General features: G+C 38.5%; 1 protein-coding gene across 5 annotated transcripts in view; it reads left to right on the top strand.

Moving 5' to 3' along the window:
• The window catches only part of ARHGEF10 (Rho guanine nucleotide exchange factor 10), a 111081-nt gene extending 97042 nt beyond the window's left edge, over nucleotides 1-14039 (top strand). For all 5 annotated transcript variants that reach the window (XM_069011483.1, XM_069011487.1, XM_069011485.1 and 2 more), the window contains 3 exons: nucleotides 1351-1525; nucleotides 8102-8224; nucleotides 10146-14039. In XM_069011483.1, the coding sequence (XP_068867584.1) occupies nucleotides 1351-1525; nucleotides 8102-8224; nucleotides 10146-10660 (813 nt within the window). In that variant the 3' untranslated portion in view covers nucleotides 10661-14039. The remainder of the gene's footprint in view (nucleotides 1-1350; nucleotides 1526-8101; nucleotides 8225-10145) is intronic.
• Nucleotides 14040-21688: the final 7649 nt, after the last annotated feature.

Below are 21688 nucleotides of genomic sequence, written 5' to 3'. Positions count from 1 at the left end.
CTTTAAACAGCAGATTTCTCACTGAAAATAATAATTTATGCAGTAATGAAGTATAAAAATAATATTACATGCTTACTAAACATAATACCAAATGTTATGCTTTGTGGAAGTCCTAAAGTTTTATTCTTTGTCTCTGATCTTAGCCTGTTAGCTGAATTCGATGGAAAATTTGGACAATATATCTGTAACCCTATTATATTTAGATTTTAATTTAAAAAATACCAAAATGTAACTCTTAATTGCAATACCTGGAAAATTTAGGTGTATTTCACAAGAAAGAAGGAGGTACTTTAGAGTATTTTCTGCAAATATAATAAAGAGTATATAATATGTTAAGTGAATATGAGAGCACTTATTACTTCCATACCCCTCAGAGAGAGATTTTTATCCAAGGAACAGTTTGTCATTTATTTAGCTAAGTGAGTTTTATGTTTACCAGACTGGCACAACAATAAAAGGCAGTGTTCAATTTCAGAGACAGTCCTCTTACAAGAGAAAACTGGGGAAAAAAAAAAAATCCCTCTTTCTTGTTAATGATTAAGAAACTTTACTACAGCTTTATCTCACATGTTAATAGAGACATGTAGAGAGGTTTCTGCCTTCCTGGAGCCAGGTTGTAGCTGTGAAGGCACTAGATGAAGGAAAAAGGTCTATCTTCAAAGTGTTGTGTTACTTACATATAGAAAGAGGATTTTGGCTTTTATAATGAGAAGCATCAATTCTTTGAAAGGCAGGAAAATAAAATAGCTTATAGAAATTCAGAAGCATCGAAAACCAAGCCACAGTATTAAGGCTCACATTGTTATGTGTGTAATTGAGCAAATAATTGTGTATTTATACTCTTAAACACTCTACTTTCTAAATATGACTTTTTATTACAGTCTGTTATTCTTGTTATGAAAAGACCCCATGGCAGAACAAAAGAAAAGTGTTTTTTATTGTTGAAAGAGAAGTTCTACTGTAGATAAAAGTACAGCTGTGGTAGTTTTCCCAAAGGAGCATCAATAAGGAAATACAAAATCCTTTTAAGTCTGAGTTGTTTTGGGCTTTCCAGCCTCTATCATGCAATATTTTTAAAAAACAGAAAATCTGAGTTACTCTGTCATTAGGTGGAACTTTGGCTCAAGAACTGAGAATCCTTCCATACTAATGATGATATATTTCCAGAAAAAGTCCCTGGGAAATTAACACATCATATGCAGCTATCAGAACATATCCTGAGCAAAGCGAGAAAGTTTTGTCCTTGTCAAAGAGGATGAAGATACACTGCCTACACCGAAAAGCTGGTAAGAAAGGTTGAGTGATATCCTTGACTTGCATCTCCCTATAGAGCCCTTGTTTTTCTTGCAGAACCATTTTGAAGCCCATCAAGAGGAAGGGATGGTAATCTCTCACATGGCTGTGGCTGGAGTGGGAGTCTGGATTGCCTTCACATCTGGATCTACTCTTCGACTGTTCCACACAGAGACACTGAAACACCTCCAGGATGTTAACATTGCCACACCTGTTCACAATATGTTGCCAGGTAGCTGAATTGCATCCTATGGTAACATTTTTGTTTTATCACTCTTGTTCTCCAGTGCTGTAGATTAGGCCAGAATCAGAAGGTTCATCTCAGACTTTGAGTCTGATGTCTCCTGGCTATTTGTTTTAGTAAGTCATAGTTCATCTCCTGCCCAGGCAAACAATGTGTGTAGTGAGCTGGTTGAGTAACAGCTCTTCTCCTTAGAGATTGTCAATGTAATTCGATAGATAAGCAGGTGGATTCTTCTGTTCGGTCATATTTTTTGTGTGACTGTGAAACAGTTGGACAATGTAATCTGTCATGAAAATGTGTTTAGTTTGCAGAGATTAGTATTTGCTTCTGGAACCTTAGAATCATGTGCATAATGGAATCATTTTGCCTAAGATTGGGACCAAAAAACCGCTTGCTTAATTTCAGTTACATCAGTAGACCCAGGGAACTCAGCTGAACCACTCGCATGCTGCCATTTCAAAGTGTGTTCAGTGTTTTGCTGACTGGAGCTCTAATTTTTTGAATTAAATGGTTAGTCTTAAATGAAACATGTGGTTGTTAGGAGAAAGTTTTACAGCTCTTAACATGTTTTAAGACAGAAGCTGTTCCACAGGCAGTTGCAATGGCTTGTGTCAGTTTAGCGAGTGAGTGACAAGGACCTAAGCATCAGCAAGCACATCAGGTGGGAGCTGTGGCAGTGCTGGGAGGAGAGAGAAGAAAAGTGGTACTAGCATGGCTGAACATGAGATATCCATGAGTGGACAACCAGTCTTTCTGTCTCTCCCTATCTGTAGACTGCAGTAGACCAAGCTTCTGCAGTTTTTATGGGCAATGTGTATGCCAGCTTTATTGCTTAGTTTATCTAGCAGGAGCCAGTTCTTCCCACACAGAGATTATATTTATATTATATTCTCACAGGAGTTAGATATAAATCTTACATCAAAAATGTTTCACTTCTTCAGTCTCTGTCTTCTTACCATGTTTTCTTTCGGATGACATTAGCTTTGCAATGAAGCTCTATTATACATTGTGTCCGTTTGTCATGTTCTAGACAGGGTGTTTTTTACATGTGGGGTTTGACCGTAGCTCCAGCACTGAACAGCAGCAAATCACCTGCCGTTAAATAGATTATTTGATTGAATTCATCACAATTATGCAAAGAAGTCAAGATCAGTTGTAAAAAGATTAACTTTTAGTATGTTCTGCTGTTCATAGCAGGGGGAAAAAAGGGAAGTAGGACCTCCCTTTTACATATTTTCTGCATATAAAAATCTTCAAAATTTAGCTTTGTGTTCATTGCCATGGCAATAAAACTGCTGATCTAACATACCATACCATTATTTTTTTTTAAAAGAGTTCTAGCTAATTATAGCTCCTTGGTGTCATCCTTACCCATTTTAGTTCCTTTTTGGTTTTTTTTATTTTTCTCAGTGTCTTCACAGAAAGCACACCAGTGAATGGAAATGGAAGTTTATTTTGGGAGTAGGACATTATTACAGCAAATGTTCAAAGGGAGACTCCTTTCTAAAAATGAAATGAATTTCAATTATTTAGCAGCAGCTCTCAGGCCTGGTTATATGATCTCAAAAATGCTGGAACAACAAAAGCTAAAAGAGTAGTAGGAGGTTTACATAATAAAGCAGCAGTAAGAACAAAAGCAGCAGTTTTGGAACTGAAAGGAGCTAAAGAATAAATCAAGTTCTGTATAGTATATACTGAGATAAAAAAGGAAAACCAACAAAGTGAAACTGAATTACAAAACAGTGAAATTGCTGTGTATTTACAATATATGTATTTGCTTTCTTGGGAGATTTTTATGACATTTAGTTTTAAAGGAAAAAGCTCTGTTAGTTTTCTGAAATTCAGCAGAAGTTCCTTAATATGTAAAAATAACGGATAAATAAAAAATTCAAGTGGTATTGAAATGAGAGAAGAAATTGGTGTAAAAATACTGCTAAGAGTCTTAAGAAGAGAGATTAAAAAGGCAAGATCTCTTGAAGAAGCTGGACTTCTTTTCCCAGGATTTTAGTAGTAACATTATGTAATACTGACCTGATAGGCTACCTAGAGAGGTCATCTCTGTCTTTACTTAAAGTAATGTAAATAAGAGGAACGTTGCTTCTTTAAGGTAATGAATTTTTTTTGTAGTTATACAGTACAAGTAAAAGAAAAACTTACTGTCACTGTCAGGAATGGTTACCGTGAGTTACAGTACTGTACTTAAAAAATAGCTGTAGTAACTAAGCGGAGTAGGAGGGTCTCCTAACCTTAATAATGAGTTCTCATAGCATTAAATTTCCCCAATTTTGTCCTTAGAAGATGGTTTTAAATACCACTGCTCTCTGTCTTGTAAAGGATGTGCCTCCTGTGCTTTGGAGAAGACAGCCCTGCAGCACAGGGGGCAGGACAGAATCACAGGGGAGTGCAATGGCACAGAAGGCGATTGTCCTTACGATTTGGTGAAGTTTAGTAATACAAAAAACCAGACTGTGTCTGGCAGATACTTTTATCTGCTGGAGGTCATTTTAAATCTGTGGCAGTCCACTAATGAGTATTGGAGCTGGGAGGGTTCTCACTTTCTGGAGTTATGGAAAGTTTGTGTTTAGGAATGCAGGACTGGAAATTAAACCAGGGTCACAGAGGTGACTGTGGGATAGGCATTTAGTCTAGACTGGTCTGTACTACCTTTACTTCATATATCATCAGAAATATTTCTTAATAATGTATAACAAGATTGTGTTCTGTAACGAAAGACCAAATGCCATGTGAGAAAGGAAGAGAACGGTTGAGAGGAAGAACATCATTATTGTTATAGGTCCAGCTAGCTATTTATTTCTCTGTCTAGTTCACTGTGGATTCACAGTACAGCTGGATTGCTTTTAAGGAGCCCAAGCACAGCTCTGTTATCTTACCAGAGGGCATACTGAGCAGCAGAGAAATCTATTAACATTTGAAGACAAATACACACATTTCACTAGTGCAACATACTTCATTTGTAGGGCAAATTTATGCTTGAATGTTTGTCATCTGTAGTTGAAGGTTCAACAAAGGCAGTTTTTCACCAGCCTTTGTCACATCTCACACCAAAAAATATCATACTGTACATGAGCAGACCATTTGTTTTTTCATAGTCACAGTCAGTATTATATTAAAGAACATCCTTAAACATGTTTTTTCTCTCAGCTCTAAAAGAATTTGCCCTTTTAAAGAAGTTACTATGATTACTGTGACCTTGATACTTCATGCTTATATAGGTGATGACAGGTTACCTTTTTAACAAAGAGATGATTTCTGCTTAAGTTGCTATATTCTGTTTATATCCATATATCCTCTAATGGCTTGTGTGTTTCCTGGAAACAGATGACAAAAGCAAAGAAAAAAAAAAGTATTATTTCCTCTCTATGGAAAACAAACTCTACTATGAGGCTTTCCAGCTTGCTTTTTTCCCACCCCTCCAGGTGCCAGACCATGAAATGCAGTTGTTTATGATCCTACTGCTGGGAAATCATAAAAAAGATGAGAAAATGTTAGGTCAGCCCAGCAGATCTGTACTGTGGGCTGGTTTTTACATTGTGAGAGCAGCATGGCCATGTTAGAGGATATGCAGTAATGTCCTTGCACCTGTTTGGGGTTGAATTCAGATCTATAAGGATTTATCCAGCTCTGGTGGTGGTTGTAATGGAGACCTGAGAAGGGTGAATGCAGAGCAGACCATACACAGTAAAATCATTTGTCCATGTATAAGCTTAAATATTGGCTTCAGTTCTTGTAAAGTCAAGATCTTGGTCAGATTATTTTACAGGTTTTAACAGTTTTTTCTTCAATGGGACAGTGTGATCTAAAAGATGTTATTTAAAGATGAGTATTTTATTTGTTTTGGTATATATGTTTATCATTTTCCCTTTTTAACTTGTTAATTTCTCTGCTTACTGCAAAATACCTTCTGGAGAACTGGATTGACTATTTTTCTCTGAATTTGAAATAAATCAAAACAAAAATTCAGAAAATAACAAAGATAAGTATGATTTCAAACCTTGGCTAGCAGATAAATTAATATTTTAAAATAGTAATTTTTTAAAATCTATCTATCTATATATTTTAATTGTTTCACATTATTTCAAAGTGTCTTCTCAGATGGAGATGTTTCCTGCTTTTCCAAGATTTCACGGCAAGCAGTTTCTGTTTTGACCTTGCTATAGCTGTTTCATGCTTTAGGCTGTGCTCCGTGTTTAAGATTCCAAGTTGCTGGCTGATAATTTGGTGGTTTTGCCTGTGGAAACAGTAATGCATATTTGCCAGTTTTCCCAGGTAAAAATTCCTGTCTAAAAGTTGCTTCAGGTTTGAAGTATGAAATCATGAATATAATGTTATCTTTTAAATGCTTTAAAAAGCATTAAAGATCAGTTGTTTAAAAATGGGAGCATCTTGCTTCTGCAGGGGGTTGAGAGGCAACTGTGTACTTGGAGGCTTTGATAATTTTTAAAAGTTAAAAAATTATACTCAAGTATTTGTGTAGTTTGTAAAACAAGCTCTAAGTTAAGCTAACCTGTAATTAGCTTGCCCTTGCTATGGCACAGGTGGTAGGAGAGGATGCACATGTCATATATAACTTGAGTAAGCTTGAGTTCTAAATCACAGAATTCAAATACTGATTTTTGAAAACTCCAGAACACAGAGGTATTTGGGCATTACTGTTAAAACTTTTGTGCTGAAGGAGTGCCTTTGTGTGCTTTGTTTTGGAAACTAAATTAATCCCATTAATATCTCAAGAAAGCCAAAACAAAACCAAAAACCCTAAGACCAAAACCCAACTAAACAAAAAACCCATCGAAAAGGCAAACACCACACTTCAAAGGATTTGTAATTTGTGTACAACATAGAGCATCCTTGCTTATTTAGCTGAGAAGGGATGATGCATCCTACCAGCATAAACACCTATAGTTCATGGAAATCAACTGAGGAGTCTCTAAAGGTCTGCACGGGTAGATGTAGCCTTTTAAACTTACTTGACCTTGTTACACTTGCCAAGGATAATCTGATCATTTTGCCTTTAGGGTGTTTTAGGATGTGCTTTTAGATAGACAGCACCTGGATTTCAGATCTGACCCTATATGAGCTTCTTAAAACACACCATTGCTGGGTTAATATTTTGGTTTTATAAAGTTCTGTGAGGAAAGACTTGGGCTGTGGTCTGCTTCCTGTTTTCCAGTCAAGTACTTTGGGCTACAGTCAAGCTGCTCCTTCCCTGCTTTCCCAGTGAGTCTGTAATTCATATATTCTTGGATGTAAATTAGCTCAGCTTCAAGGGACAAGACAGAAAATGCATTCCTTTGTGAAATACCATAATTAAGATCCTACTCCAAAGTGTAGACTATGAGGGTTCACCCAAGTTAAATCAAATGTGGAATCCAAATTCTCAACCTACTGATGAAGTGATTCACAACTTGAGAGCTATGATGAAGATGGAATGACCACTCTCTTACATGTAGAGTTAATAGTAAATCCAAGAATGTGTATGTTTTGAACCTGAAACTCGTAGAGCTTCGAGCAGAGTTTAAATGCTCCTCCCCATAAACTTGGGGAAAAGTTTGTGCAGACCATAGTTTCCGTTCCTGAAACTTGTCAAGGCCATTTTGAAAATCCATCTAAACTGAATCAAACATAGTTTTAGTAAGCATTGCAAGTAAAAATTACTTTGTTTTCATTAGAAAAATATCAATGCTGCAGACAATGTTGTGGAAAATCATAGAATCACAGAGTAATTTTGATTAGAAGTTACTCTGGGGGCTGTCTTGTTCAACCTTTGTGAAGAAGGCCTGATTAGACCTTGTTCAAGGTCTTGTCCAGCCAAATTTTTACTATTTTTGCATAGGATGGAGATTCCACAACCTCTCTGAGCAACCCATTGCAGTTTTTGACCACCTTTATGGTGAAGCAGCTTTTCCCTACGTAGAATACAATTTTCACATGCTCTGAATTTGATTTGTTGTGGCTTACCATATTGCTGTGCACATGTATTCAATAGAGTCTGATTATCTTCTGTGCATCCTTCCATCAGGTAGGTGCAGACAGCATTTCCTGTAATGTTTCTGGTCTCCTGATCATCTTGGTTGCTTTCCATTGGACTTCTTCCAATATGCCAATGCCATTCTTGTATGCAGGGACCCAAACTCAGACAGGTGGACACAGCGCTTCTGATAGTTTCACAGATTAAAAACTAGGAGAACAAAGTCATTGTGAACAGGCTTGAGTCTTGACTATAGTGTGTTACTGAGTATTGTGAAGTGAAATGCCTTTCAGTTTTATTATTGTGAATATGCAAACATAGCCTGTTCTTAAAAGCATGTTTGTAGAGACAGTCTGTGTCTACCTTTAGATGCTGTGGTTTAGAGATTTAGGGCAGAATGTTTCAGAAGTTCAATAGTATTTGAATTGCCATGTATGTAAAATGTAATACCATAATCCAGGGAAATATTTGCCTTTGCTGAATTGAGATGGTACAGCTGATTATGTTTGCCTGAAGTTACTTTGATGTAGGCAAAGGTCATCACTCAACAGTAACAGAGCACTTGCTAAACTCCACAGGGCAGCAGCGTGTCTCTGTGACCAGCCTCCTGGTGTGCCATGGTTTATTGCTGGTTGGAACAAACCTGGGCATAATAGTAGCGTTACCGGTGCCACGCTTGCAGGGGATTCCCAAAGTAACTGGTGAGTGAAATTTCTCAAATGGATCGAGTACTGAAGATGTCAGTTCTCTTCTGCCAGTAACTTAAGTGAACCTGCCAAATTATATATGTATTGCTTAGATAAAAGCTAGAGCTGTGTGATGAAATTATACTTGTTGTTCTTTCCAAGCTTTACAGTATTATCCAGATACTTGTCTAGTTTTGTCTCAGTTGTTTGAAAGGGGACAACTGTTTTTCTTTAAGAGATAAACATTAATCCTGTTGGAGTACAGCCAAATATATGGGCATGAGAAGAGAATGCAGTCTTCTTTCTAGATTGGGGGAAAATAGATGTATTAGAGACACAGATACTTAAAACTAGCATGCTGTCTAACTGGTTATTGAATAAACTGCTTTTCCCCCAAACTGGAGACTTAGAATATATGAGAGTATATATTCAATTTTTTGAACAGTGATCCAGGTGTTTGCATTCTGGAGAGATGTATTTATTGAGTTACTTTCATATTACCCCATTTGAAATATGAACACACGAATGCTGCTGTATCACTTTACAAATGTTTAAACTACTAGCAGAAGCAAGGTTTTAAAAGTGTGTTTAATAGGGACTTTCCCCCAATGTTTTGAATTCAGAATTCTGCTCAAGCTTCTGTGTTGCAGAGGGAAGCTGGCAGATTTTATGAAGCAAGCTGTTTGCAGCTTCCTCCAGGGGGGAAAAAAGGTTATGTAACTTTGCAAAATGAAAATGAAATCCTCTGTGTTCAGCAAAATACGCAGCAATAATCTGGTATGACACAGGATAAATGCTTTGTAAAAATCTGGAACTTATCTTAGGTAAAAATAAATGCAATACAAGAATATGCATAGTTGCAGAATCCAAAAATCTCTCTTCCATTTTCTGTTTTTATTATTGTGGTTTATGTCATATATTCTTGCATTTATCTGGGATCAAGATTTGTCAGATTTCACAGATCTAGCAACATTACATTTAGAGATCTGTTTTTATAGTCTTTGATAACTGTATTTTGAACTCAAAAACTGTGGCTTTTCTCCATTATGTTTCAAATAGTGATAACTCGTCTTTATATGATTGTACTATCTGTAAAAGCAAAATGTGTTTTCTTATAATGTGGAATGCATTAGGGAGTTAGGGATGGATTTATAAGGTTTCCGGGCTTTTCCCCTTGCTAGCCTAGCTCTTTTTCATATTGTAGCTTACTTTGTAGAATTCAATATTTTTTTCTTTCTTTTTTTTTGCTTGTAAAGGGCAAATCTACTGATACTGTTAGAGCTTCTCAATTTGGCCATGGGCAATTTGTTTTTCATACATTCTGATTTGCACAGTGTAAATCTTCCTTGTACCACCAATATACCACTAATTAAATACTTTAAAAAAAAAAAAAGAAAAATGATTGTTCTATCAATTATCAATTCCTTATGAATCTGTCACGGTAACTAGACAACCAGAAGGATGAGTTTTAGTTCCTGTTGTATAGTGTGTATGGGTCTGTTGCAATGAAAAAAATGTTCTTATGCTACTGTGGAGAGGTACAGAGGTAGAACAGGATTGATTTGGGGTTCACAAAATATGTGGGGATTACTGGAGAAAACTCAGTGTTATGTTTGTGTCAATGCCAGCTAAAAAGCCAGCAGTATTTCTGTGCTCATGCTGTAGTGAGAACAGAACACAAAAGTACATAAACTAAAATTCATATGCCATGTTTCAGCTGATTTATTAGTACAGTCCTAAAGCACTTGTGGTAGAACATTATTTTTGTACTTATTTTTTTTCTGTAAACAGTGTACACACAAAGCGAAAGACTGGATGCATGTAATAGGGCTTTAAGAGTTACGCTATTCTGAGCAAATTTCATGAACTAATTATGGTAGAACACTGTGGTCTGAGAAATAATGTTCTTTAATTGTGTCTTTTCTTTTGGCTCCAGGAAGAGGAATGGTGTCATACCATGCACACAATAGCCCAGTCAAGTTTCTTGTAACAGCTACATCTATAAACAAGAAGAACAGAAACAAATTGAGGAACAGCCTCCCTCCTGGCTCAGAACCTAAGGACGATGACCAAAAGAACATTCTGCACAGTGAAAGACCAGGCTCTTCCCTTAGTAACACCCAGGACACTGCAGTTTGGCTGGGGGATTCAGTAGGGTCCATTGCACAAAGAAGTGACTTGTCATCATCTTCTGGATCCCTTACTTTGTCTCATGGATCAAGTTCCCTAGAACACAGACCAGAGGACAGTAACATTTATGAGCTTTTGAAGGATCAAAATATCTCATTTAAAAGTAAAAGACAAAAGTCTAAGAAAATGAAAGCAAGTTCAGTATTAGTAATTTCTGGTGGCCAAGGACACAGAAGAGTAAACAAGAAGACCAAGCAGCAGCGACAAGATGAACTAGTGTCTTCAGTAATGGTCTGGCAAATCCCACTATTAAATATCTAACTGAACTAAATCTAAGATTGTTTTCACTATTAAAAAAGTGTGAGATCCTTTTGTGGCTAATACCAGCTTAGGACCCAAGCAGATAGACGTTACACACCTGGGAGCTATTTCAGTAGCCTTGGATCACAGGATTAAGGGTGCAAGTCTTCAGATACTTAGAACATTCTGCAGTGTTGGAGTACTGGAAAATCTTTAGCTATTGGTGCTGTCTTTGATATTTAGAAAAAAAGAAACTGCTAGGGACTTTTAAATGGTTTTAGAATCTCTTACCTTATTTATACTCACATTTATAAATATCATAATTATGTTCTATAGCACTTAGGGAAGGCAGGGAAGACATTCCATGTCTCATGCTGGTTTCTGCTTACTTAAATCAGTTGTTCCTACTTTTTCCAAAGTGACATATTGCATGGAACAGTAGGTTTCAACAAATTAGCAAATATTTTTAAATAATAAGTAGCTAATGCGAGCTAATATTAATTTGGCAAGAACTATAATAGTTTAAAGCTTTGTTCCACAAACCAGAGTTGGACTAGAAGAAAACTGGCTATATTAATTAATCAGTATTTGTTTATTTCAACATGGAACATAGATTTTTTTTTTAACTACTAGTTTCTAATGCTCAGTGTTATTAGAAATGTTGCAGTACAAAAAGCAGTACAAAAGTACAAATTTTCTTGGTAGGTACAATGTGTCTGCAACTTGTTTTTGTTACAGAGAAAGTTGCAAGGATGCGATGGCTTCAGGCAAATAGAAAATACAGATACAGGACAGCTGTGTATTACAGTGCTGCTAACACATCCTCCCTGTGCAAATCAATATCAAAGCTAAACATGGACTGTAACATTTTTAAGGAGGCATGCACGTGCAGTAAATTAATAATGAAGTTATTAATTAAGTCATTAATTGGGAAGATATATACTAATATAGGAATATCTATAGAAAGTGCAGGTAATCTCTAGAGGTCAGCTGAGTTGTGCTGTGTCCCCAGACAAGCATCTATCAAATAATGTCACAGTGCAACATCAGAGATATGGCAGACACCTCTTTTCACCCAGTTTCAGCAAAGCACAGTCTGTGAATGGGTGTTGGGAAAGTGGGGTGCAGAGCTTCAGTCCCTCAGATGGGCAAGTTGTCACTTTAGTACTGTTAGAGGGATGAATTCTAAGTAGGGACCTAATCAATGTTTTATTCATGAACTGATGTATTTCCAAAGGAAACTTTGAATTTGGGATTCCTACTGAAATTGCCTGCTGCACTAATCTCTGCACATGTGAAATATAAGACAAAGGCTTCAGCTCATAAAGACATTGCCAGAAATGGTGATGAGACACATCCTTCAGTCAAAATCTGTTTACTACAGGTAACTTGAATCGAGTCGCTGGGAAAATTCTTTTCCCTTGTCAGTAGACTGAAATACAGAGAAATTAGTATAATTAAGTTTCAGTAACTAATACTGTCCATTAGTTCAGTAAAATGCCAGTTAAGTATATCTGAAGTAGAATGTTTGTCAGATGTATGCATTGACTAGAATCAAATAAAACTTCTGGCTACTTTGGTACCATTATTATCCCAGTAAGAGGGTGATTTGCTCTGAAATTGTTTCTGCTACTTCTAATTCAAAGCCTTGATTCCACCATGTTTTGTTTCAATCTGCCTGGTTTAAATCACTATCAACCATAATGGCAGTGTTTCCCAGCATGTGCCATTTCAAGGCAAACAGTGCTAGAGACTGAGGTATTTTGTTGGATATAGCAGTAGGGTTGGGGTTTTTAAAATGTTGCTGAAATTTATTTTCTTAATTTTGCAGCAGATTTGTGTGTGTCTTAAATTTTCAATCTTGTCTGCTTTAAAAAGCAGACCTCTATCAAGGTGGCCCCAAAATCAGTGTGTAGGCTGACTGAGCAAGTTTGACAGAGCACTAGACTAAAGTCAGATCTTCCCTGATGCCTGACACCAGGTGAGTGGGACAGGGGGAATGCTGGTGAAGGTAGTCTTTGCCTGCTAAGTGGCACCAAAATAGGCATTTCAAAATCAGGTATGTGTCCCGATTCCAGAGGCTTTGTCCACATCCTACATTCCTGATTAGAACAAGATACTTGAGCCATAATAGCATGGATTTCAATGAATCACAAATGATACTTGTTATAGATGGGATTGTAGGCTTAGGATCTTCATTACTGTTTTTTGCTTTTATTCCATGTCTTTTGCTGTGTGTCTTGCAACTTCAATTGGGTATTGTCAGTGTTGGCATAGGATTAGTGTTGGCTTGAGTCCTGGTAGGGAAAAAAAAAGGAAAAAAAAGCAGAGTGCCTCAAAGCCAGGCAGCTGGCAACATTTTCCCAAACTTTTTTTCTTCTCCCTGACCTACTGCCTAGGCTCCCCTGGCTTGAGAGATCAAGGCCAGTTTCATTTTCTATACTCTTCCATAGCTATGGCCCTGGGAGCTGCTCTTTGCCCACTGTGTGGAAGTACTACATTGTACAGTTTAATGTATGTATATTGAAAAACAAGTTAAAAGATTCTTCTGTGTATAAAGCATATATAATCTAGTATCCCTTTGCTACACTGCAGCAAAAAGACCACAGGTTTTATTTTGCATGCTCCTTGGGCATGGTATTCCACATCCCTGCCTTCAGGACGGGAGAATGGCATCTACTCCCTCATGGATCCTGATCACTAGGAGCAGAAAGCAGAGTCCACCACAGACTCAACAGAAATCCATGCATGGTGTTATTACAGGATCCACTAGCAGTAATTCATGAGAGTTGTAAAGAGACATTTATCCTGTCTTTCAGCTAAAATGTGTTTTTCTTCAGTTCTGTCAATAAAACAGTAGAAACAAAGTACAAATCTGCTCTTCTGAAAGTACATTGGCATTTTTCCAGTGATTTCTGTAAGAACAGAATGGGGTCCTCATTAAATTCCTCTATTTTGAAAATACCTATCTATTTATCTTACTAAGCTGTAAAGCAAAAGAGAAGCTGTGTGTCTGACTTTAAAGATACATATTGTCATGAACTAGATTTTAGTAACTAAGCACAAGGTGCAATGTTTCTTTCTGACATGCAACTTACTGGTATTACTATGAAAACAGGCAGGAACCAAAGTTTCTCTTAGAGCTGGCATATAGTCCTTATAGCTGTTGTAGACTGTGCTGCTAGGAGGTTGGATTTTGCTTTCTGATACTGCTTTTCTAGATTAATAGAAGTTATGAAAATAATAGGAAAAAAGGGGAGCAAATGTAACCACTACGATATATTCTATATGTTTTCTAACATGTAGTAGTGTCTTTTGTAACATGAGCCATAAAACTTGTGTATTTATGTTCAAAGTATAAATTGAGAAAAAGTTTAATAAAAAATATGATAAAAATTAACTTCAGAAGAACATCTCGGGTTGTCATTTTAACTAGAAGGCTAGAATTTGGGTCATGAATTAATGAATAATATATATATTAATGGATTCAGGAAAGAGAAAATAGGATATGTTGCTAGGATTACAATGATTAATATTTTTTTAGTTTTATATTTCTACAATTTAAACACCAGCAAATGCAGTTTCTGAAAATTATGCAGTCATTTATTATAAGGTTTGATTACTGTATCAATGGACCCCAATAGTGTCTAGGCAGTAAAATTTCTACTATGCTGTCTATGTGGAGTATGCATCAGCACTTGGGCAGCATGCATGCTGCATACAAATGAGAAGCATTAATTTTGAAAATGAGTATTGCAGAGCAAAGGCTTTAAGAGAGGAAATTAATTTTCAGTTGCTAACAGGCAATTCTTTCTAACTAATCTGCCCTAAAGGATATATACATAATCCCATGATTGTGTTTAAATACAGAGACTTGTATTTATCAGACTCGGCAATAGCCTTTTCGATTGTACCTGTGCTGGTATAAACAAACAAGAAGAGTTACTGAGAATTCTTCGGTTGCTAGGAAAGCCTGCCTTTTTGCTCCTGGCTTTATACCACATCTCTTTAATACATGGTTCTGAAAAACATCAAATCATGTGAGTGCAGGATACCTGCACACCCCTGGAGACAGATTCTGTCCCAATGGGAATTTACAGTTCATTATTTATGGTGGCAATCTGAGGGCTAAAATTGCTTACTGCCTCTTTGAGAGAGGCCTGAATATTGGGAAGGGTTTCCTGAACTGTGGTTCAGTGCTTAAACTTCACTGTTCCTCTCTCTTCTGTCCTATTTAATTTTCTAAATGCACAAATATAGACAAATTGGTTTTTGCAAAATGCATTTGGAGGTAAGAAATATCAGTCATTTGAAAGGTGCAGCTGTAATGGAGGGTTCTGTATGAGTTAGTCTGTATTGCAATGAGTGATACCATGGAGCTGATAACAGTATTTTTAGATTGCTTTACATAGCTTTCTAGTAATAATACTTCACATAATAATAGTCCTGTTAAGAAGGCAGATTAATATCTGTAGCTAGAAAGAAAATAAGATTAAAAGCATTTGCCTGACTTGAAGCTATATGAGTCTGTAAAAGCACACAGATAAAAGCCATTGCTGCTCTTGAAGCCCATGATTAGTCCTTTAAACAGTCTCCTCCTTGCAGGCATCCTGTACACGTAGTGATGGAAAATGTCTGTGTGAGGAAACTGGCCAGGACTAGGGCAACAACTGGAGCACTGAGCTGTGATCAGAGGTAGTAGTTGGCTGGCTGGGGTTGAGCCTGGCCTGGGCTGCTCCCGTCAGACAGCATTGGCAAAGCCACTTACCTGCTGTATTTTAGGGACTGATTAACTACGTGGAAGTAAATTGTGTGGTGCCATTTGCAGAATAGGCTTTCTGCCTCTAGTTTCCTGATACTGACACAGCTTTGCATGTATCCATACATTCTTTCTGTCAGATGGTTGCCTAGCAGTCTGGAACTTGAGACCAGTTAGGAGATAGAAATACCTACTAGCATAGACTTGACACATACCATACAGGTACCAAGTTGGTATGAAGAGTGCCCCTGTTAATCTGGGATAGCTCATCAGCTGCTTGCACCACACCACAGCTCAAAATTCTGGTCTGTTTCCTATGCCTTTTAAGATTTAGGGGCTTTATAGCTGTATGTAGAATCTACGTTCTGCTTCCCCACAAGTGCAGCATGTACACTGCCACATCTATCTGCTATTCAATTTGAGAAATCTAGCTCGAGATCTTTCAGAATTAGTTGCTGCTGCCTTGTAATTGTACTTATTTAATTAATAGCTTTTTCTTTCAAGACATGCCCAGCTACCAAACTGCCAGAAACACTCTTTTCCTCCTAAAACAAAGAGTCAACAAAGCAATACTGGAACAGCTTCAGATGAAAGGATCTGAAAATTTCCTAGCAAATGAAGATTTACTGTGTGACTCCATTTGAAATGCAACAATGCCGATATATGACCAAAAGTACTTCAAGTGCTTTGGCCAGGCTCCATAAACCACACCATAAAGCAGTTAGTCTTTCACAGCATGACCTTCAAAGGTGTTCAAAGGGATTTTTTCCTCCAGCAAAACAGGCCTTGACAGCAGAACTGCAAGTTCTGCTGTTGTACTTATTATTATACTCCAGTGATAATCACAGTTATCATTAGTGTGTGCCCCAACCTACAAGATGAGCCAGAACACCTAGGATTAAAATGACACACCTTGGGGGAGATGAAATCATTGTACAAATTCACTGGAAATAGAATTTCAGGAGTATTTTGACATCAAAAGATTCAGCTGAGCCTCCAGCAGAGTTTTTTCAAAGCACCGAATACCTGATTTCCACTGAAACCTATGTATCTTAAATGCCCAAATGCAGATAACAAGTATGGTTTTAAATTCAAAAAACTTAGCTACAGAGTTACAGAAGTTTCATTTTTTCCTTTCTCTTATTCCTCATTGGAGAGAAACTCTGTGGGTTTCAACTTGAGCATCAGGATCACCTTTAATGTAGGCACAAAAACTGCATTCACTCATGCCTTCCAAATCAAATTGTTTCAATTGTTTCCTGTGAGCTTTTCTGGTTTGCTCTGTGTGCTTTTCAAGCTGCAGAACATGCCTGCCAGACTACACTAACTAAATGCCTTTTAGTGTTCCCTTCTAAGGAGATTTTTCTTTCTGTAGAGTCGGGTAGCACAGACTGCCTGTAGTAATAAGGAGGATTACCCCCAAGATTTGTTAGAGCAACCACTCTTCTGCAGTGTTGCTCAGAGCAGCCTGTGATGCTTTTAATCCTGATCAAAAGCAACTGACACCATCAGTTAACTTAAGCTGCATCTGCACTGCTGAACTCAAGAGCACTTCAGAGGTTACAGACACACACACCATGAGGCCGTATCAGGTGGGATCCATGTGTCAGTCCTTTCCTTGCCTTTCAGGTGAGCAAAGCTGGTTACAGCCTACACTGATACATGATAACATTTCATATGGCATTTGGGGAGAAATGTACAGATGAGGTATTTTGCTCACAGGCCATAATCATAGACACATGTAGATGAGACAGGTGATGGGATAATCTGTGGCTGATTACGGCTGGGAAGAAATGACTGGAAAATGTCAGCAATGTAAAGAGCAAGGGTAGGCTTTTGGGTTTTTTTTCCAAATTCTTTTGGGTTTTATTTTTAGCAAATTAGGGGATGATGTGCACATTTTCTCAATTGTTCATCTAAGTAAATTCTGTGTATTCACCATCTGTTAACCTTATCAGATGTTTTCAACCTCATTAAAAGCTGCTCCACCTATTCAGAACACTCTTTTGGGTGGAAAAAGTTTGTGGTAATAAGGTCTTTTTTTTAATGCTGCTTGCTTTTTCTTAAATTAAAACCAGTATTGATTTGTCTCTGGTGCACAGAAGTATGCAACCCTACATTGAAGAAGCCTTCATGATTTGTTTTCCTTATGGCTACAGGGCTCTATCTGCTACAAGCTGATAACCCTCATGGTGCAACCAGCACATTTCTTCCAATTCTGCTATCTGGGTGTATTACAGGGATGTGTGAAAAATAATACACACAGGCAGATCAGCTTGGCCCAGCATCAGATGTATACAACATATCATGTGTTGCATGTATACATTGCAGGTATAGGGTTTGTATTCCAAATATAAAGGACTTACTATTTAGGCATCTTTGCTCAGCAGAAATACAATAAGTATTTTGTCTGTTCCAGCAATAGCATCAAACCAATCCTTGAGGCTGTTGTATTACAACACCAAGAAGCATTTCACACAGTGAAATGTGAAAATTCACACAGTGTTCGGCTGTTAAACAGAGGATGAGCAAAAGAAGTCAGGTTTTCTTTTCTCTTTGGTTTGGTTTTACATCTTGGCTTCTAGCCATGAATCAGATCTCTGGGCACTGTACAGACCACTGACATTGGGTACTATGACTGTGTATCTGGTACTCCAGTATCTATTCACAGAAGGAATACCAGCCAATTTCAACTATTATCTGTTCCAGAATTTTGATGCTGCAACATTTTTTTCTTGCAATACATCCTTGCGCCAATCTAAATCACAAAAAAACCCCAACAAAACAACCAACCCAGAAAACTAAAAATAGTCTAACATCAGCTTTGCATGTTCAAATACACTGGTGGCAAGTCTGTGCAGACATACCAGTCCTGCCTAGTATGCTGGACTTGTGCCCACAATGTGATGGACTCAGTGAGCGAAGGCTGCAAAGCCCACCTAATTAGCTGGGTAACTAATTGAGTATGGACCCATATGCAGCTCCATTCTGCCATGGGTACACTACCTGCAGGATTCTGCTTTGCTTACTTACAGAAGCTAGCCTACATATGCTGTGAGCTACACTCTGAGCTCTTATCTAGGAAGGCTTAAAGCTTCTTGCTTCATAGGATGTGGAGTGAATATTTCATCTGGATAAAATAATTATTCAGTTAAATTATTCCTAACCTCCTTAAATGAGAAGTTCTGCCAAGAATCAACCACCTGAGACTAGGATGAATAATTTTTTATGTGACCTACTGGCTAATTTTGGCTGAGGAGCTGCACATTTGCTCCAGCTACCAGGATAGCCCAATCCTGTATGATAGCCTCTGACCTGGTAATGGCAGCAATGCAGCTGCTAGTGCAGCCAGTGGGAGAAAGAAAAGAAATTATTACCTTGCCCTGGAAGAGCAAGGCCCTGATAAGCTCTGAGGAGATGTGCTCTGGATCAGGATGCTGCTTGGTGACCCTATAATGAGAAAGGCATTCAGCACAATTGCCTATTTCTGCACTGGCAACATCACAGTATCATGCCTTCTAGAAGGAATACTTTGTTTTGCCTGACGTGGATTAAACAGAAAGGTGTGTCAGATGAAAAAGCCTTCCCACTACTATTTCTTCATTTGGATTTTTAATTGTTTTAACCAGAGAAACACTTGATAAAAATTCTTTTGTTCCAAACTGTATTCCCTTTTCATTCCTGAGCACCACTGCTGGTGCATGAGAGACACAGAGTATGGGCTGCATGTCCAGAAGAGAGCGTGCTGTTTGTGACTGGGCAGGGGCCACCTAAGGTTTCTGGGACAGAGCACAGCAAATCTTCCCTTCCTGCCTCTACTCAGCACTCTACTGTTGTTGCCCCAGGCTAATTGCCCCTTGCAGAACACAGGATCTTAGCAAATCCTGATGGCCAGTAGCAGTATTTGTCACATTGGCTGGGCTACAGAAATGCCTATCAGGCACCAAATTATGTATCATGTAAACCATGTGATACCTGATTTCTTTAGGACAAGGTCTTTTCTACACTGGGACAATAATTCATCTCATTTAATTTAGGCATTAAAAAATTGTCTACACCTGTACCAGTCTGACTTTACAGCTAATGGAGAGAAGTAAGAAATACCAAAGGATGATTCACCTCATCCTGAGATGTCAAAGACGGGTGAGAAAAATTGCCCTTCAGACATGGTTTTTCCTGTACATGAATTATAAATGGAGCCTCAGGAACTCAGGTTAAGTAGGGAAATCAAGCAACTAAAACTGAGATGATTCCTACAATGAGTGTTCCAGTTTTTTCATCACATCCAGTTCTACCAGAAACTGTGAGGCTGATTGATGAGCAGCCTTATTCTCCATGGCAAGTGTCCTGGCCTATGGGCCATGGAGCAGCAGTATTTTGCAAAATTTATGCTAAGATGTCAGCAACTCCTTTATATTTGTTTTCACTAATGGGTATAATGACAAAGGGGCATGGGGAACTGTAAAGAAACTTGGTGGGAAAAAAGTAGACTGAGTTACAAAGTTAGGGAATTGCTGCCCAAAGCTGAACTTTCATAAAGCAGAATTGAGGTCATTTTACCTGATCTGCTTCTGGCAATGTTCAATGAGGGCAGAGGATGAAGTCTGCAACAGACAAGGGCTACCTGAGTTCTCAGGCTAGGATCTCCATGGGGATTGGATTTTGTATAGGTCTTCTGCTGGCTCCAGCCACAGGGCCAAGCATGGCCCATAAAAACACAATATGCTACTTCCTACCCACCACTGGTTTTCAAATTGTCTCCAGAAACCATAACTCAGATACCTCTGTGTACTGGAATGTGATGTGGCAGTTAAACCTGAAGAGGAGCTAAGAAAATCCGGTAGCGGTTAAAATTGTCATGTATTCAGAAAGCATGACTCAGAATGATCTCAAATGATCCCAGACATTACACTGCTGCCATGGTCACATAACTCTCATCAGTATGAACAGAAGTCAGGCACCTTAAGGGGAGGCAATACTCCACAGAGGAATAGAGTAACAGAGATTTTTAAAGTAAAAATTATTTCCCATAGCTGTATCAGTTGTCTAATTTCAGTGTCATCTTGAATTATATAGTATTTAAAGTAACATGAAACAGCAAGAATATTAATTCCCGATGTCAGAGAGATGAGTTATTTCTGGCAGGGTTTAATGGACCTGCTGTATCACATGGAAATTTCTTTCAGCTAGCCAGGAATAAAACCACGTACAAAACTTAGATTCTAACCTTGTAATGGACCCAAATCAGGGTTCAGTGTCACATTTGCAATTATGCTAAAGCCGCATGTTGTGGTTACTGTCTCTTCTAAGACTCCTGTGACACTGTATGAACGTTGCTTATCTATTTTGTAGCACCCAGAAGAGTGCTGGCCTCTCTCACTCGAGATGAGACACGACCTCTGCTTGAAAACCAGGCTCCTGGTTAAGGGCTGCTCTGAAGTCAGCGCACAACACGAGTGGAGCCAAAGGTTTCAAGTGGTCACAGTTACCCAGAACTGCATGCAACCACTTCAGTTTATTAAGTGCTAACTCGACACATAAGAGTTTTTTTTAGCACAACTGATGTCAAAAAGTAGAAGCAATGGGACAAAATGAAGGAGAAGACACCTAACCACGCTTAGCCATCACAACCATGACACTGGAGGAACATACACCTACAGTGGCCACACTGCCAGCACAGAAGCAATTAATTGTCAGGTTAACTTGAGACAGGAGACGGTAGTAGCATTTCAAGTCTGCCCAGGAGTGTCTCCCAAGGCCGAGAGCCACTCACTGGCCACTGCAGAGGAAACCAGTCTGACAGGACCCTGGAGTCAGTGGAGAGGGGAAAAGAGAAAACCTGCAGATCAACAGTGTTTGGAGGCACCAGTATCATAGGAAAACTACATGTTACAAAGAGAATACGATATACCCCAGCACCAGGAACAGATATAGGGCGGCATGTCTGCTGTCTTGGCAGAAATCAGACTGCACCCTGCGGTGCCACTTGAGCTGGGTTAGGTACCACTGCCTGTGTCGGGAGCAGACCCAGAGTACAAATAACATGAAATGAAGGGTTTTTCAAGAAACTAAGAGCGGGTCTAATTCTGGGAATCCTGACGAGAGTCTCAGCTTTAAAGCGCAGGAGAAAATGGGACCCTGGTGCAAACTGCACCCCAAGAGAAACCACCTGGCCTCCACGGCGTTGTTCCTCCGCCGGCAGACACCTGAATAACCCAGGGGCTCTGTCTGGGCAGCCTCCCCGCCGCCTCCCGCAGCGAGAGGCCGGGGCTGGCGGGCGGGCGGGGCCG

The sequence above is a fragment of the Aphelocoma coerulescens genome, chromosome 3, assembly GCF_041296385.1.
Source record: "Aphelocoma coerulescens isolate FSJ_1873_10779 chromosome 3, UR_Acoe_1.0, whole genome shotgun sequence".
Taxonomy (NCBI): domain Eukaryota; kingdom Metazoa; phylum Chordata; class Aves; order Passeriformes; family Corvidae; genus Aphelocoma; species Aphelocoma coerulescens.
Note: the sequence above shows the minus strand (reverse complement) of the source record. Positions and strands in the feature narration are given on the sequence as shown.